The 16,932-nt window shown below is 39.9% G+C and overlaps 1 protein-coding gene across 8 annotated transcripts in view; it reads right to left on the reverse strand.

Moving 5' to 3' along the window:
• The window catches only part of Plce1 (phospholipase C epsilon 1), a 363,378-nt gene that overhangs the window by 36,161 nt on the left and 310,285 nt on the right, over positions 1 to 16,932 (reverse strand). For all 8 annotated transcript variants that reach the window (XM_074078733.1, XM_074078732.1, XM_074078737.1 and 5 more), the window contains 4 exons: positions 14,387 to 14,494; positions 12,629 to 12,745; positions 11,263 to 11,421; positions 2,301 to 2,430 (listed from right to left, as the gene is read on the reverse strand). In XM_074078733.1, coding sequence (XP_073934834.1) covers positions 2,301 to 2,430; positions 11,263 to 11,421; positions 12,629 to 12,745; positions 14,387 to 14,494 — 514 coding nt within the window. The remainder of the gene's footprint in view (positions 1 to 2,300; positions 2,431 to 11,262; positions 11,422 to 12,628; positions 12,746 to 14,386; positions 14,495 to 16,932) is intronic.

Below are 16,932 nucleotides of genomic sequence, written 5' to 3' on the forward strand. Positions count from 1 at the left end.
TCTGATTCTCAAAGGGTCCCATCATTCCAAGAAGCTTAGAAACCTTTGGGGTCCCTCTGAGAGGCTGGAAATGATGCTCCCCACAGCAGGCAGCATTCTATTTTCTTTTTATCCCATCTGGGGAAAATGGAGATGGTAGAGGAAAGCAGAGAGATGGGGCACCAAAACCATCACTGAAAGTCTATGCTTGATAAGGATATAATAGTCACCTGTGGAAGCCTTCACAGGACAAGCTTCAACAAGATATAGCACAATTGCAAGGCCTGCCTGGGAATCAGCCAGTCAGACAGATCAATCAATGAAATGGGAAATAATCATGGGTGGGAGTGGACATTGGCTATCACAGATCAGAGATGTTAGTGCTAGAAGTGGGTGAAGAACATCACCAAGCATGACAGTCTTGTCATGGCATATCAGAGGGACCAAAGGCTGATGGTGGTGGAAAGACATTGCACAAGGTCTCATAGACCACTGGAGTAGAGCCTGGTGGGTTCCAATTTTCTACCCCAGAATGGGTTTGTAAAAAATACATGTAACTCTCTTAGAAATTCAGTAGGGCAGGCTAAATTTTACTCTCCCAATTGAAAATAAACCAGAAAGAGCCTTTGCCCACCTAGTCCACTTTGTTATTTGCAAATCAAAAATATCTTTAATAATAATTTTCAAAAGCCTCTATTCTGTTTCTCAAAAGTACAAAAAAGCCCAAGAGTAATTCATGACAGAGAGTGAATCACTCTGTTTTTTAGTGGACTAACTTCTTACAGGGGCAGATGACATCTGGACTGATTAATTTCTTAAATGTGGTTTTCATTTCATATCTAAATCAATTTGTTCTTCTATAGGATATTACCACAACTGTAGTAGAAATCCTTGGGGGAAAATAAGTCATTATAAAAATGTTCACATTCTCATGACTTTTCAGGAATCACCGTAAATAAATTATCTTAACTCCTTTCAAATTTTCTCCCTCTTAAAATCTCATGGAGTTTCGGATAAGTAAATTGGCTTTTAATTACTGGTATGAAACAGCCAAATATTCAGTGGTCATACCTGGTGTTATATTTGGGGGCAGAAAGAGACTGAACTGTCACCAGTGATGGGGGCTCACTGATTTGAAACATGATTGAGACAATCCTGAGTGTGAGAAATAGATATTTAGAGAAGGGTGGCTCAGTTGTCTTTTTTTTATTTTTATTTTTTTGGTGGTGCTGGGGTTTGAATTCAGGGCTTTACGCTTGCTAGGCAAGTTCTCTATACTTGAGCCACACCTCCAGCCCTTTTTGCTTTAATTATTGTAGGGTCTCAAATTTTTTTTAACCTGGGCCAGCCTGGGACTCTGATCCTCCTAAGAATGCTTCCCTTGTGCCAGGGATTACAGACATGCACCGCCATGCTTGGCCCCTCTCAGTTGTCTTAATGTCCGCGGTAATATCTGCATACTTAGCAAAAACAACTGGTCTGTATAAAACAACATATTCTACAAACATAATGTTAATGTAGGCGGTGGAAGCAAGAAGATCATGTGTTCCAGGTTAGCCTGTGTCTGGGACAGGGAGTTGGGGGTGGTGGGAGAGTGTGGGGGGGTGGTTTATATAAATAGGAACCTTGATATTTTCCCATCATCTTTCAAAGGTCATCAAAATGAAAAGGTCGACTATCAGCAATGGTGCCACATTCTCCAGGAAATTACAGAAATTTAGTGCAAATAAAACACACCGGAAACCTAATTCTCACATGAGAAAAATCCTTCACTAGTAATATGGGGTTAACACCATTCATGTGAGATTTTGGTGTTGCATCATAAGCTATCGCTCATGTTTTTTTCTTTTTTGTGGGGCCAGAAGGAAATGTCTTGTTGGTTTAGTAATCTGAGAACTGGGGAGGAATGAGACTTTTCTGTACTAGAATGCCAGCATGAGAGTGTGACAACGGGGAGCAGAGACAGCACAGAGTGGTGATGCTGCCCCCTGCAGGTGGTGCAGGAGAGAGAAAGGATTCAGCCACAGTCAAATTCCTGCCAAGAGCCTCAGCCACATGAGAAACTGAAAGGGAGAAAACAGGTGTTTCTCTGCTATTACTTCATCTCTTCCTCTAGAAACCCATCTTAGGAACGCCCTCTTCTCCCTGGAGTGTGGCCATGATGGTTAATAGAATCCCTGTCCTTTCTTGGTCCTTGATAAATGACTGGATTCAGAAATTCAGAGACAATATTGTCACAATCTGCATTGCTGTACTATGGAGCATGAGATTTATTTTTGAAGCATTTCCTTGTACACAGCACTGGGTTCTGTTTTTCTTACCATCAGAAAGAGATTCATAGTCATAATCATATTCATCTTCTTCATCTTCCTCCTCCTCGTTATTGGCAGGTGGTGGATTGGCATTGCCACCATTATAAGCTTGCGCTTGCATGGATGCTAACTGATGTGCCTGTAAGACAGAAATAATTAAACACTGCACATGCAACCTGGTGAGCTTTCACTTACAACCTTCAAACCTGCCACCTAATGCTTACCAGTTATTAAAAGTGGATTACCTTATTTGGACTCATTTGTGAGAGGAAAAAATATCTAGATTCTTTGAACTGCAGTGTCAACCTTTGAGCGAATGTCAACATTCTTACAGGAAGAGTCTTGGAGCTTTTAGGAGCAACCCCAAAGAACCTCTGTGTAGTTCTCAGAGGAACCTTTGGTGCTTTAGAAAACCAGCATCAGTCCCAAATGACTGATGGCGTGAAACAACCCGCAATTTTGGAATAGTAAGTCTCTGCTAAGAAACCAAACTTTTTCCCTCTTAAAATAATCAAAGTCCTCCAACCTTGAGAACAATGCTAGAATCCCTGCGGACAGAGAGACCAAAAGCATAGTTGCTGGCTTAGAGAAAGTTTGTTTGTTTGTTTGTTTTTCCAGCAAACTATCTGAACCATAAATCAGATTAACAAAATAGGCTTAGAAATTCTGGGAAACTTGTGTGTGTGTGTGGTCATTTATTGAATAAAGAAAGCAGAATTTGTGTGTGTGTGCATAATACACTATATCTATTCATTAACTATATACACATAGCTATCTAATTATATATAATTTTATATCTTGTTTAACGTATGTATAAAGTACAATTATATGCCATAAAGAAAGCTAGATATTAAATGCTAATATAGCAGGGTTATTGATTTGTTTTTATGTCACTGAACCTTCTGACAGTCCTGGTGAGGTAGAGTACCTTCTGAGAACGATGTTTTAGATGTATAAAATATAATCATTACAAATGAAAGAAATAATGTTGAATAGTTATCAAAGGTTAAAAACCACATTTCTGCTATGAGAACATATGTTTCTTTTCTTTTTTTGGCAGTACTGGAGTTTGAACTCAGGGCAATGCTTCCCAGGCAGGTGCTCTACCACTTGAGCCACACCTCCAGTCCTTTTTGCTCTGGTTATTTTTGAGATAGGGTCTTGCTTTTTGCCTAGGCAAGTCTGGACTACAATCCTGTTTTCAGATTCATGCCATTGCTGGAATGACAGGCACAGGCCACCACACCCAGCTATTCTCCATTGAGATGGGGTCCTATGAACTTTTCTGCCTTGGCTCACCTGCAACCATGATCCTCCTGATCTCAGCCACCTGTGTAACATGGGATGACAGGTGTGTGCCACTGTGTCCAGCTATTGGTTGAGATGGGGGTCTCTCGAGCTCCCTGCCCAGGCTGCCTTGAACTGTGATCCTTTAGACCTCAGCCTCCCAAGTAGCTGGGATTACAGGCATGAACCACTGGCACCTGGCTTATTTATTTTTAATTAAATTAATTTTTTTTTGTGGTGTTGGGTATTGAACCTAGGGCGTCACCCATGCCAGGACAAGTACTCTACCACTGAGCTACAGCTCCAGATATCCCCCCACTTTTTTTTTTTTTTTGTGAAATGGAGACTTGTTATGTTGTCGAGGCTGGTCTTGAACTCCTGGGCTCAAGTGATTGCCCTGCCTCAGCCTCCCAAGTACCTGTGACTATAGGCATGAACCACTGCTTCTTCCCTCCCCTCCCCTCCCCTTTTTCTCTCTCTCTTTCTGTCTCTCTCATCTCTGTCTCTCTTTCTTTGGTGGGGCTGGGCTTTGAACTCAGGGCTTCATGCTTGCAAAGTAGGCACTCTACTATTTGAGCCACACTTCTAGTCCATTTTGCTCTAATTATTTCAGAGACGGGGTCTTGCAAACTGTTTGACTGGGCTGGCCTTAAACTGTGATCCTCCCAATCTCAGCTTCCCAAATAACTAGGATTATAGGTGTGAGCCACCATGTCCAGCCACTATTTGTTTCTTAATAGAGTGGAAAAAAAAACATATAATGGTAGGTCAAGTATTTTTTTGAAAATATGATGAACATAAATAATTCTTGGAGATAGTAGCAATAACTGTGAAGTAATATAAAAAAAATGTCATTTCTACTGGTGACAAAGAGATAGATATTGCCAACAGTGCTATGGTTTGTTCCCTATATTTATGATTAGAAGGAATGCTAAGTTTCAGATAGAGTGAAAATAAATACAAAATTTGTTTCCATTTCTATTCATGGACACCTTGAATGGATAGTGTCAAGGTTAAGAACTCCTATAGTACAAGTTGTATTTGGTCTTGAAATTATGCATATTTTAAGATAATTCTCTATTCCCCAAATTGTTTTGAAATGTGGTTATACTGCCTTTATAATAAAAATGTACACATAAGGAAGATACAGTTTAGATTGGCTTATATTGAGATAGAATGCTTGATAATGTAGTCCATTCCAGAAAAATGAATACTATCTAGGCCCAGATTTCTCAAAATGGGTCTGATGGAACTCTGTGGGTGTTAGTAGCTGTTATGGAAAAACTGACAATTCAGTAACCACAAGTGCAATGAAAGTCTGGAGACAGTAGCTTAAGCAAACTGAAACACATTCCTACTACTGGGCCTCACAGAGCCTTCATTCAATATGCCAAAGGGCATCATGATTCTTCAACGATTTCGAGTGCCATTTCCCACGCTTGTTTAACCAGGAATTTTATTTTCTGTTTTTCTTTTCTCAGAGTGTCTCATAGGATTAGTGCTCTTCAGAACTTCCAGAAATCGGTTCTTGGCACAAGTGAGCCACAAAAGCAAGTCTGTGTGTCACTGGTAAGAGAAAAGCCTAGATTCAGCATAGTCAATGCAAGGGCCAAGTGCAGAGAATGATGGTGTAAAGAGTCTGGTAGTTCCCCTGCAGGAAAATGTCAAAACTGCATGGAGGAAGGACATCATTCATGGCCCATGAACAGAAATGTCAATAAAGTGGTCTACCAAGGTCCCTAGATGCTCAAATACTTCCATGAAAAGGGATGCATGGGAGAGGTGGCCAAACAGCGACAAGAGAGCTGACACCCTTCTTTGCAGTATCCTACTTATTCTGAGGTTAAAGAAAAAGGGTAAGTACTTGCATAAAAGAAATTTGGATATAGGTTAGGGGGGTTGAGCCAGCCAACAGTCAAATGAAATACGGCTCCTATGGGGCTAGGCGGGAACCATGTGTCTCTTTTCTCTGTTGCCCTGAGACTTGGCAAGTGCCCATCACCTCACGTAAACTTTTGAGTCTGGAGGGCTGATGTTTCAGGGATGACAGAGTCCTGAGAATTCTGTTGGGTATGGTTAGGAAGCCACAGGAAGAGTCTCAGTAAAAGGCTGACAGAGCTGCTGGGCTTCAGAAATCCTGCTCCGAGTCATCCCACTCTTGCTGCAGGAGAGTTCTTTGAGTGGAAATGACCCATGCCTTCCAAATGAGGGGTTAAGCCTGAGCACTCTGGAGCTGTCAGCATCCACCAGCTTGTGTGAGACCAGAGAGCCAGGTCTACATCCACAACCTGCCAGAGTACCAAAAGGCCTTGCAGGTGGGATTTTTGAAATTATGGCCTGTACTCCCTGGGAAATGATCTTGGGGGGTTACAAGAGGTCATAGATAACTTAGAATGGGATAATGTCCCATTTTTCCAAAAAGGAGGAAGAGGTAAGTTTAGGCAATTATATCATTTGCAGTGTCAAGGTAATACCTGATGGCATTTCAGAATGGATTATTTGTTAGTTGGTATGTGAGAACTGAGGAAATAAAGAGGGGATTACATGAGTGAACATGTGCTTATGAAGATCAAGTCTCCTGCATAGTCTTAACCTGCCTTAGCCTTTTGGATAAGGTAACTTACTTTGAAGAAAATAGCAGGATGATAAGTCATTTTCCGGTAACACATTGCCAAGGCTTTTTTCTAGAAATTCTGATTTAGTTGGTCACATTAGTGAGCAAAGAATTTGTTTTTAAGTGATTTCTATCAATGCATCCAGACTCTGAAATACCTTTGAAAAACCTTTCCCAAAGATCCAAGTCTCAGTCCTAGCTCTGCCACTGTGAGCTGGAAGGCTATGAAAGGGACAGAAACGGTAAGTCTTCAGTTTTCTATTCAATAAATGAAGATGGTAAAGAACATGCTGGAGAAATGTGAGCTGCAAGAATTACCCCGACTTTAGGCTCTTTTGAAAGGGCCACAGGTCTCTCCATGAGCTGATGGCTCAAAGGTCCGTGGGATGACATGGTTTGGAAAATAATAAAAAACGCACTGGATGCAGGAACAAAATACAAAAGACCCTTGTAGGATGTGGAAACACACTAAAGTCAGGAAGAAAAATTTAATAGAGGTTAACAGTAGGCTTTCATATACAGAAGATTAAACTTTATTTTAAATCTGGAAATACAGGGAGACTAGGCTCAACGATGGTCTATATGAAAAAAAAAATGGAACTCTTTGTTTACTACAAGCTCAGTATGAGCCCAGTGTGTACTAAAGAATTTAAAAATGAGAAGAATCTGAAGCTACGTTAATTTACATTTTTTTTTTTTTACAGTGCTGGGAATGGAACCTTGGAGCTTGTACATGCTAGGCAAGCGCTCTGTCCCTGAGCTATACCTCCAGCCCTTAACTGAAGTTTAAAGCTCAAATTATGGGGCTTATGGTTTCACTGTACTTGTGTTGTCATATTTTAAGATTAATAAATTCAAGAATATAATTAACAAATAAAAAATTATCCAGAATAATCTTAATGGAAAGTGAAGAGTCTTGAGTCTTGACAGCCATATTCAGTGAAGAACAGAGTTTTTAGCTTGGAGAAGAAAAAGCTGGTAAGGAAGGAAACACATGATAGCCTTTTTTTTTTTTTATTGGAGACAAGGTATTGCTATGTGTCTGTCCCAGACTAGCCTTGAACTCATGCTCCTCCTGCCTCTGCCTCTCAGACACTGAAATTACAGGCACGAGCCACCACACTCAGCCACATAATAACTTTTTCCCTCTCTCTCTTTGCAGTACTGTGGTTTGAACTCAGGGCCTCACACTTGCCAGGCAGGTGCTCTGCCACCTAAGCCACACCCCCAACCCTTTTTTGCTTTAGTTATTTTTCAGGTAGGGTCTTGTGCTTTTGCAGTCCTCCTACCTACAGCCTCCTTGCATAGCTGGGACCACAGGTGCATATCACAACACCCTGCTTATTGATGGAAATGAAGTTTTGCCTGGGCTGGTCTGGAACCATGATCCTCTTGATCTCTACCTCTCTAACAGCTGGGATTACAGTATTAGCCACCATACCTGGCCATGCATGATAGCTTTCTAAATATAAAATTAGTCTGCATAGCTGTACAGGGCAGTGGTAGGATCAGTAAGAAAGAGAAACAGAAGGCAGATTTGTGCTCAACCTAAAGAACACTTATTTAAGAACATTACATAGTGAAATGAAACCTCGTAAGTAATTGCAAATGTCTATGAAGAACAGGAAAGGCAAGAACATTTAAGTATGTCCTGTTAATACTGCTAAGGACACTACCTACTTGGCTGTGAGGGATAGGCAGGACTTGCTGGCTGAAGAAAATAGCCTGAGAACCATGTTCTGGAAGAAACAGCTCCCATTGCTGGGTGGCCAGTCACTGATGTAGCATTTGAGGAAGGCTAGTAAGTATACATGCTAACATTTTAGTTAAATGATGTCATAACAAAGCCCAAGTGAAAGACTCATGGCCTCTGAAACCCAACCAAACGCAAGGTCTCCTGGACCAGTTTGATATACTCATCTGGACAAAAATACACCTCAAAGTGGTGGCCCTGGGAACAGACTTCACTTCTAGATCAGACTTGCTTGGCTGGTGCAACATTTTGGGTTTTTTTTTTGGCAGTAATGGGGTTTAAAAATCAAGGCTTTGCACTTGCTAGGCAGGCACTCTACCATTTGAGGCATTCTCCCAGCCCTTTTTGGGAGAATGAGGGTCTCATATTTAAAAAAAAATTATGATTATTTTTAAGTTCTTCTTAATAGTTTATTATACTTTTGAATTATCATACATTAATAACACAAGGAGGTTTCATTGTGATAATTCTATACACGTGTACAGTGTGCTTTGAACAGTTCACCCCTCCTCCAGTGTACTATAACAGGTCTCACATTTTTTGCCCAGGCCAGCCTGGATAGTGATCCTCCTACCTACGGCCTCCCAGGTAGCTGGGATTACAGGTGTGTACCACTATGCCCAGCCTTATTTATTTATTTATTCATTTGTCTAAAGAGACAGGTTCTCTTTATGTTGCTCAGAATATCCCCAAACTCTTGGGCTCAAGTGATCCTCCTGCCTCAGCCTCCCAAGTAGTTGGGACTATAGACATGAGCCACTAGGCCTGATGGGTACAACATTGAAAATTCTGTAAGAATTTAATTAGAGCTATGTATTTATGGGGTGTGCACACTCCACTCCCATCTTCTCACCACTTCCAACTATTGTAATTCCAGCTGGCTCCTTACATTGGAGTTTCCCGTTTGGCCTTTGAAGATGGCTGATTTTGCAAATCTTGGCCTATGGTTGTGTGGGATCTTCAGCTGGGGAGTGTACACTTCCAGGGTACACATAGACTTCTAGGGATTTGCAGATTCAGATGTTTTTAAAGGAATAAACTTCCAGTCATTCAATATCTATATGTCTGAACTGTTTTAAAATACAGGTTTGCCTGAAAACAAGCTGATTGTCAACTAGTTCTCCTTCCCACCTTTTTTTCACCTGTCTTATGAAAGAGGCATGGCTCTTACCCACCAACAATCTTAGTATAAAGACTGAGGGGAGACGAGAGGGACAGCTGAGAAGGTGGCATTCCTGAAAGTCCCGAGAAACCAGAGGGCACTGGAAGCTGCTTATTTTGTCAAGGCCACAAACACCTTCAGTGCTCCATGTCTCTCTCTTCCTTTCTCCTTGCCTTCCTTCCTGCCTTCTTTCCATCTTAGAATAAAAATTCAGAATTAAGATGATCATCATAAGGATAATAATATAATGCATATTTGAATTTAAAAACAAATTTAGACTCTCTGTCAAAAAATAAGCCTGGCTGATAAGAATGATTGATTCAAAAATAAGGACCATTTTGTGTATCATATATGTTATGTACAAGTATAAATATATAATAAGTAATGTTAGGGAACATATCCTTTGTAACTTTAAAATTGTGATAAGATTTTTAACATTAACATTAAAAATGTGGGAGAGGAAAAAGTATGAAAGAGGTATGTAAGTTTTCAAAATTCTTGATACTTAACAAAAATGATTTGAAGACCATGGACCTAGAGGATCTGCGATAAACCTGAGCCACACCAGTTAGGGCAAACCTGATTTGTAGTGATATGTTAGGCTGGACTGGTTTGAGGTCTTTCTGGAAGTAATCACTTTTGTGCCCAGAAGTTTAAAGACAGTGGAGTCTCTGGCCTCATCTTCTCCCTTTCTCACAGTTTAGACATCTAAAACAACCTGGGTTTTTGGTTCAGGAGGAGCTATAACACAAGGCCTCAACTTAGCCTGGACTTTGGGCTGTCTGTGGGTGAGTCAGATAATCTAGGAACTCCTTGGGATTTAATGGAATAGATAGTGGGATGTCCAGGCCCCTCTGAGAAGCAGTAATATTCCTGAAGGGCAGGAAGCACTGGTCATGGAGTATAATGTGGTATAATTAAATGTTCAGAGTGGTCAGCAATTCTGATAGAGATCTTCTGATTCACTTTGGGAGAGATTTTGTATGATTTTAATGCTGGAAGAGTCCTTTGAGATCAGTTCCATAACATCTCCATTTTATAAGTGAAGAAATTGAGGTACAGAAAGATTAAGTGATCAGTGATCATATGGCTGGTTTGTAACAGAGACAGTGGCTATAATCTAGTATCTCAGCTCTCTGCTTAGTGTTTTTTCCTCTAACATTATGCTGTATATCATTCGGGCTTTAAACTCAGACCCTGCCTCTGAGGTCTACAAATTAAGGCTTTGAGAAGGTTTGATGGCTATTCCAAATTGACTAACTAAATCAAATTGTATTCTCAACTCAATTTGATCTGGTATTTTTTTTACTAATGACATAGGGCAAAGGTTCCAAATTTTCTGTGCTGATTTCTCTGTTTTCTGGAAGCCACTAAAACAGAACTGAAATTGGGCCAGGAGGGTTGGAGGTGGTGGCACAGAGAAAGTCAGAAGCTCTGGGCTATGCCTTAGTTTGGTCTCTGGAGACCTTGCTCCTGGTCCTACAGCTATTTATTCCAACGTGGAGCAGAGGCTCATGAAGCAACTCTTGGTTGCTGTAAGTTTGAAAAGCAACGTTTTAGGATCAACAGTGCCCTCCGAATAGGACAAGTCATTTTGATAGCCACCATTTTGTGACATAAGTAGGTATAGCTGACAGATGGACTCAATGTCCTGGACTGAACCTTTTCGCAGGTCCTTAGGCTGATGGCCTCCTACACAGGTGGGTTTGTGAGGCTTGGGCACAGCAATCTGTGCATGAGGTAGGAGTGGAAGCACCTTGTGGTCAACATGCTGCTATGATACACTGCAGTCTCAAGGTTGCTGCTATCAGACCCCAGGCCCAAGTACTTTTCCTAAAGGGGACTATAGCAACCACTATGGGATTGACAGCCCTGAGGCTGGTTCTGAAGACAAGAGTCACACATCTTCCTACTCAGAATAAATTGAATATCAGAGATACATTCTTATATGAGAACAATTCTATAAGATAAAATTTCAGGTGAGTAGGATGAAAGAATTTGAAGTATGAAATAGAAAACCAAAAATCAAATACATCATAAGATAAGTCAATCTTCAAAAACTGGTTACCTAACAGGTCATTTGAAAGGTATAATGACATTAATTTTTTTCTGAGCCCATCGTATATTCATAACCTGCTTTACAAGACATGAGTACCTTTTGCTTTAAGATATCAACTGGTGTCTGATGGGCCTTCAGCTTCTTATTTTTAAGCAGCACTTTCTTTCTAAGTTGGTCTGGTGAGGGAAGCATTGGATCATCTGAGAAATCAGTCTCAAATAGGAATTTAGCCACCAACTTCTCTCCAAACACAGTCTAAAAAGAATAAAGGAAAATACAATGAATGTCTTTTATCTATACTTGACAAATGTATTTCTATTTCCTAAATATACTACATCATTCAGCCTGGTTGAATTGTTTTAAAAATCCCAGGGAGAGGAACTCGGAAAGAAGTTGTTTATTCTCTCTCCACAGTTTCCTACTCGAAGGAAGGGAGGTGTTTAGGATAGGTGGAAAGATGTAGGCCACTCTGCAGCTGGGGCCAGCTCCAACAATTTAGGAAAAAGCTCTGGTGACTGGTGTATTAAAGAAGAAAACAGAGATTCAGTTAGATGCTATGGGTCATAGAATATGGTCTGTTTTCCAATGAGGCTAAGAAGACAGAAGGATAGAAAACTTGGAGAGGATAGGGAGTGGGGACAAAGACAAAAGACAATAGGGAGAATATGACCTCAAATAGGATAAAGAACCACAGGCACAATTCCCACAAAGATTTTTGAACATTGGTCTCCAAAGCAGAATGTGTCTTTCAAGGAGAAAGGTTAGACATGGGGTGATCAGTTGAGGTAAGGGTAGAAAATATGGCAATTTTTACTTCTAGTTATTTTTTCAATTAAAAAAAAACAAAAATCAAACCTTAGGCCAAGGCAATATAAAAGGCTGAAGTTTTGTGAGCATTAGTATTGGAGATATTTCTCTGACAGTGCCCCATCCTCCCACCAAGACACACATTCTACAAATGCTTCTATCATTGGAGGAAGTGTGGAGTCTAATAGAATATCTGCTCCTAAGTCTGTCTGTAGTATACTTCCCTTGCATAGAGAAGGCTGATTGTTAACACAGCAACTAAGGTCATTGCTAACTTGGAACCCTGTACTGCAGAATGGTTCACAAGATATGACCTGCCCTGAAATATTTTTAGCTTTCCCACATGCAACTGTCAGTGACATCCTGGCAATCCCTGACTTCTGGCACCAGAAGGATTGAAGAGTTGTTCCATCTTTGTCTCATCAGGCTTTCTGGAAAGGCTCAGGAGACAAGAGAACAATGCATCACTCCAGCTGAAAAGAGATAATTCTAGAAGAAGACCCAAGCTCCCAGGGCAGCCTATGTCCCAGATCTGTGGGACCCTAACAGTATGTGCTTCAGGTCAAAGTTCAGCTGGGGTGTGGTACATGATGGCTCCATATAAAATGCAAAACAAGGACCAAGATACCATTCTGCCTTTTGGGTGGGAGCTTACCTTGAAAATTTCTGCCATTTTTCGTTGTTGAGGCAATGAACAGTGGTTCTCAATAGATATGATGATTGGGAGGTCAGAGGTGATGAAGGCACTGCGGTCAATGGCTTCAACCACTTCCTGTGAGAGCCAAGCAGCTCATTAGAGTTAGATACCTGTCCAGAGTGGTCAGAAGGCAAAGTACTCATAACCACAGAAAGCATCTCAGGTGTTGCATTTGGAAGACTCTGGCCAAAGGTAGGTTTTATCTTTTCAAGTGTACAGTTGTCCCTTGGGATCTGTGGGGGACTGATTCCAGGACCCCCACAGATATGGAAATCTTTGTGATACTCAAGTCTCTTATATAAAATGGCATAGTATTTACATATAATCCACATGTATCCTCTCATACACTTCACATATTCTCTGGATTACTTATAATATCTAAAGAAATGTAAATTCTGTATCAATAGTTGTATGGTTTAGGGAATAATGAAAACAAGATTAGCACAATTTTTTTCCAAAATATTTTTTGATTCAGTTAGTTGAATCTGTAGATATAGAACCCATGAATATGAAGTGCTGAATGTATTTTCAAACTTAGCAAGAAAATAGGCTATTTTGTATAAAGACATGAAACTGTTCATATTAAGTCTTGTTGCTATATTATGAGGAATACTATCACCATACACTACTGAACAATGTATACAGAGAGAGAATACTGTAGGTAAAAGACACTGTTTTAGTTACAGTATCAAATATAATGAACCATAAGATACTTTGAGGAAGTTAATAATTCATTTGGAGAAACGAGACACACATCACATATACTTGTGTGTGTCTATAAACACAGTTGTTAACTCATCCAAGACAGGAAATTAATGTGAGTCAACTCCCTGTATAGCTATCCTTATCTCAACTAGCAAAACCCTTGTTCCTTCCTATTATTGCTTACACTCTCTCTTTTGCCTTAGAGATAAGGGCAAAATAGTTTCTGCTGGGTATCGAGGGGGTGGGGGGAGAGGGAGGGGACAGGGTGGGTGGTAAGGGAGGGGGTGGGGGCAGGGGGGAGAAATGACCCAAGCATTATATGCACATATGAATAAAAAAAAATATATATATATACAGTGCAAGAGATTTAAGAGTGCTGCATAGGAAAATGAGTTAAAGAGAAAATGCATTATAGTTACTAAGCTACATATTAAGATGAAGATAATAATATTCTTTCCTAGCCTGACCACAGTTCAGAGAAAAATGATGTTACACAGCCTAAGAGCCTGTGAATGAGCAATAATTGCACAACTATACTAATAAACTAGCCAGAATTTGAAATAATAATTCAATAAGACTAATCTTCCTGGTTGATCAGTCTCAAGTAGAACTGATTCTCATTACCTTATAACGTTGATTACTTAATCATCTTCTAATACATGATATTGGCCTTCGTCAAGAGGACACCAGGACAAATGACTTTTAATTGTTATATCAAGAGAACAGTCCCTGCCTTTATATTTTATCATATCACTGTATCACACAAAAATTATAGTCAATAATATCATTACATCCTAATATGATGTAATGATTACTAAACTTTAGTTGAATAAGAATCTAATGAGAGTTCTAGATCATGTCCCAAAAAACAAACATGTGTACATCCCACACAAATGCTTTCAGGGTGAAGTCTTCATTCAGATTCAGCCTAAGGAATAATTTGGTAGAGTAACTAATATAAATGATAATGTCTCTTTGTGATTTGATTTGAAGGAAGTTCTGAAGCATTACCTTGAAGGAGATCTTGGTTGTCAGTGTATGTCCATGATAAATAATGGGCATCCCATCATCTCCATCCCAGCAGTCCAGCTCTACACTCCTGCAGCCTTGCAAGAGGACCTGTGTGACCAATGAATGAATCCACCCCAGATGAGCACCTGGAGATAAAGCCTCAAACTGAACCCAGAACATAGTTCTACATATCATTTAGCATTCACATTCAGGGATAAAGAAGAAAGGTATAAGATCTAAAATAAGAATTGCATTTTGGCCAAAGCCCACAATTAACATGGGGTGGGGAAGACAGAGCAGTGAGGAAAACAGAAATAGTGCTTATAAAAGCTGAATATTGTTGGAAGGTAAAATTTGATAGCAAAAATACATGACTTTTTAAAAAGTATCTCTGGTCCTTTGGAACTGACACATTTTCAAATTAGAGAGCTAGGCAAGTGCTCTATCTGGGTAGATAACCAGTGGAGGTGAAGATGCTGATGACACAGCCCAGAGGATGTTGATTTCTTAATGACTAAACATTTATATGAAATCAATTAAGGTAAAATATCCTCCGTTAAGACCCAAATTCAGCAATGTGGAAACACCTTTGCTACGAAAATGTAGCACATAAGAGTAGAAGCAAGGAATTGTCAAGGATTTGCCTGGCTATCTAACCTACAGCAGAGATGGCAAATAAGCCACAAACTCCCCATTCCCTGTGCATAGCAGATGCCAGTAATCAGTCATGGTACACTTGCCCCCTTAGCTTTGATATGTTGTCTCACAACTTTTTCAGCAATGTGCTCCAGGAAACACTGTCAATGATTCAGATGAGCTGATATGCATTTGCTATCCTGGATCTAAAACTGGAAGCAGGGCTCCCAACACATCTGCTTGGATTGCAGCTGTATAACATCTGCTGGGTGCAACCTCTCCTTCCATAGATTCAATCAGTAGACTACTTTTAAAAAACTATCAGATAATGGAAAGGTAATATAAGACAAGAGATTGGGATATTTATGAATAGGCTGACCCACTGATTGGAGAACTCATAGAACTATTTCCACGTGACAGCAATCCATTACTAGAGTTTAGTGTTCATTAGATTTTCTGCAACAAAATTCAGATAGCAGAATGACTCTTATTTTTAATTTTTTTGTATGAGATACTTGCTAGGTTCTTCCTATTACACAGCATAGTCCGTGACCTAGAATTCCAAGGCTATCAGCTTCTCGTGGCAGATGGTGTATCTACAGGTATATTGCCTTGGGCTGAAAATTGCTATGTAATGTGACAGCTGGAACATGAATGGGGCTGCTTCTCTGTACAGAGCCTGCCAGATGGGGAAGAATATGAGCAACTGGCAATAGATGAGGTAGTTTTTCAGCACAAAGAGACTAAGAGTTTTTAACCAAAGTTTGCATGACCTTAATCTCTCTCTATATGGCTAGAAAAGGAAAACCAGAGTTGGAAATTCCAGGTAAGGAGAAAAGAGCTTATTCTTATTTTCCATCTGCCTTGCAGAGAAATAATAGGAGGTAACTATGAGGACAGAAGGAGAATGGAGGATGATTAGAAATGAAGTAAAAGGGATCTGTACCCTACTTTGAGCACATCTATGAGTCTGTTTGATGGGTTCTTGCACCTTATTCAAAAGCTGTAATGATTTCCACTAGGGTACAATGTTAGAGAGTTTAAAAATTCTTTGAAGTCAAATAATGATGTGGGAATTAAAGACATTGATCCTTGCTTATTTTCCTGGCAAGTATACACACATAAGTATGTAGATGTATATAGATAAGGATGCATGCACTTATGTATATGTACACACATGTGTGTATATGTATGGGGCACATTTTTTGTCCCATGCTATGAGGAGTATCTGTACTGAACAAAGGAACTTAATTGCTTCTGGGATTGTCTAAATAATACAGTTACAGTTCCCAAATACAGACCCACATGCACACAGCCACACACCGAGATTCTCTGGACCTAGTCTAGCTCTCTTCAGATTAACCCTTTGTGTAGGAGTTCAAAAACTCTCAGCATGGAAGAGGAAGTTGCAGACAATAACAGAGAGGCAAGGGACATGAAGGTCGTTGAGAGCTGGATGCTTAGGTCAAAGGATGTGCTTTTCCCAGCCCACAGAGCCCACTGTTTCACAGAGCATCCCAGGGACTGCAGAGCGGAGGGACAGTGCCTCCAATCTGGGCAGGTTTTTTTTAAAGTTGGTTACCATGGGAATGGACTGATTATCCAGTAAACCGCAAAGCAAAACAGACAATGTTTCGGGATTAACTCTGTAAGAAAGTTGCATTTTCTACTATGCTTTCCCATTAAAATATATTGATTTATTTAGCATTTAGTGAAAAGATTAGATAGTTTTCCCATGGGAAAATCTAATTTTAGTAGGAGTAGGATCTAAAAGCTACGAATCTCAAACAAATGCTTTTTTTTTTTTTTTGCCGAGAATAAAGGTTAAGTAGATAGAGGGGAAAATAAAATAAAACAAAAAGAAATAAGGAAAATAACTGCTGTATGAATAGTCAGTTTTTCCACAAATC

This window comes from Castor canadensis, chromosome 7, assembly GCF_047511655.1.
Source record: "Castor canadensis chromosome 7, mCasCan1.hap1v2, whole genome shotgun sequence".
NCBI classification, from domain to species: Eukaryota; Metazoa; Chordata; class Mammalia; order Rodentia; family Castoridae; genus Castor; species Castor canadensis.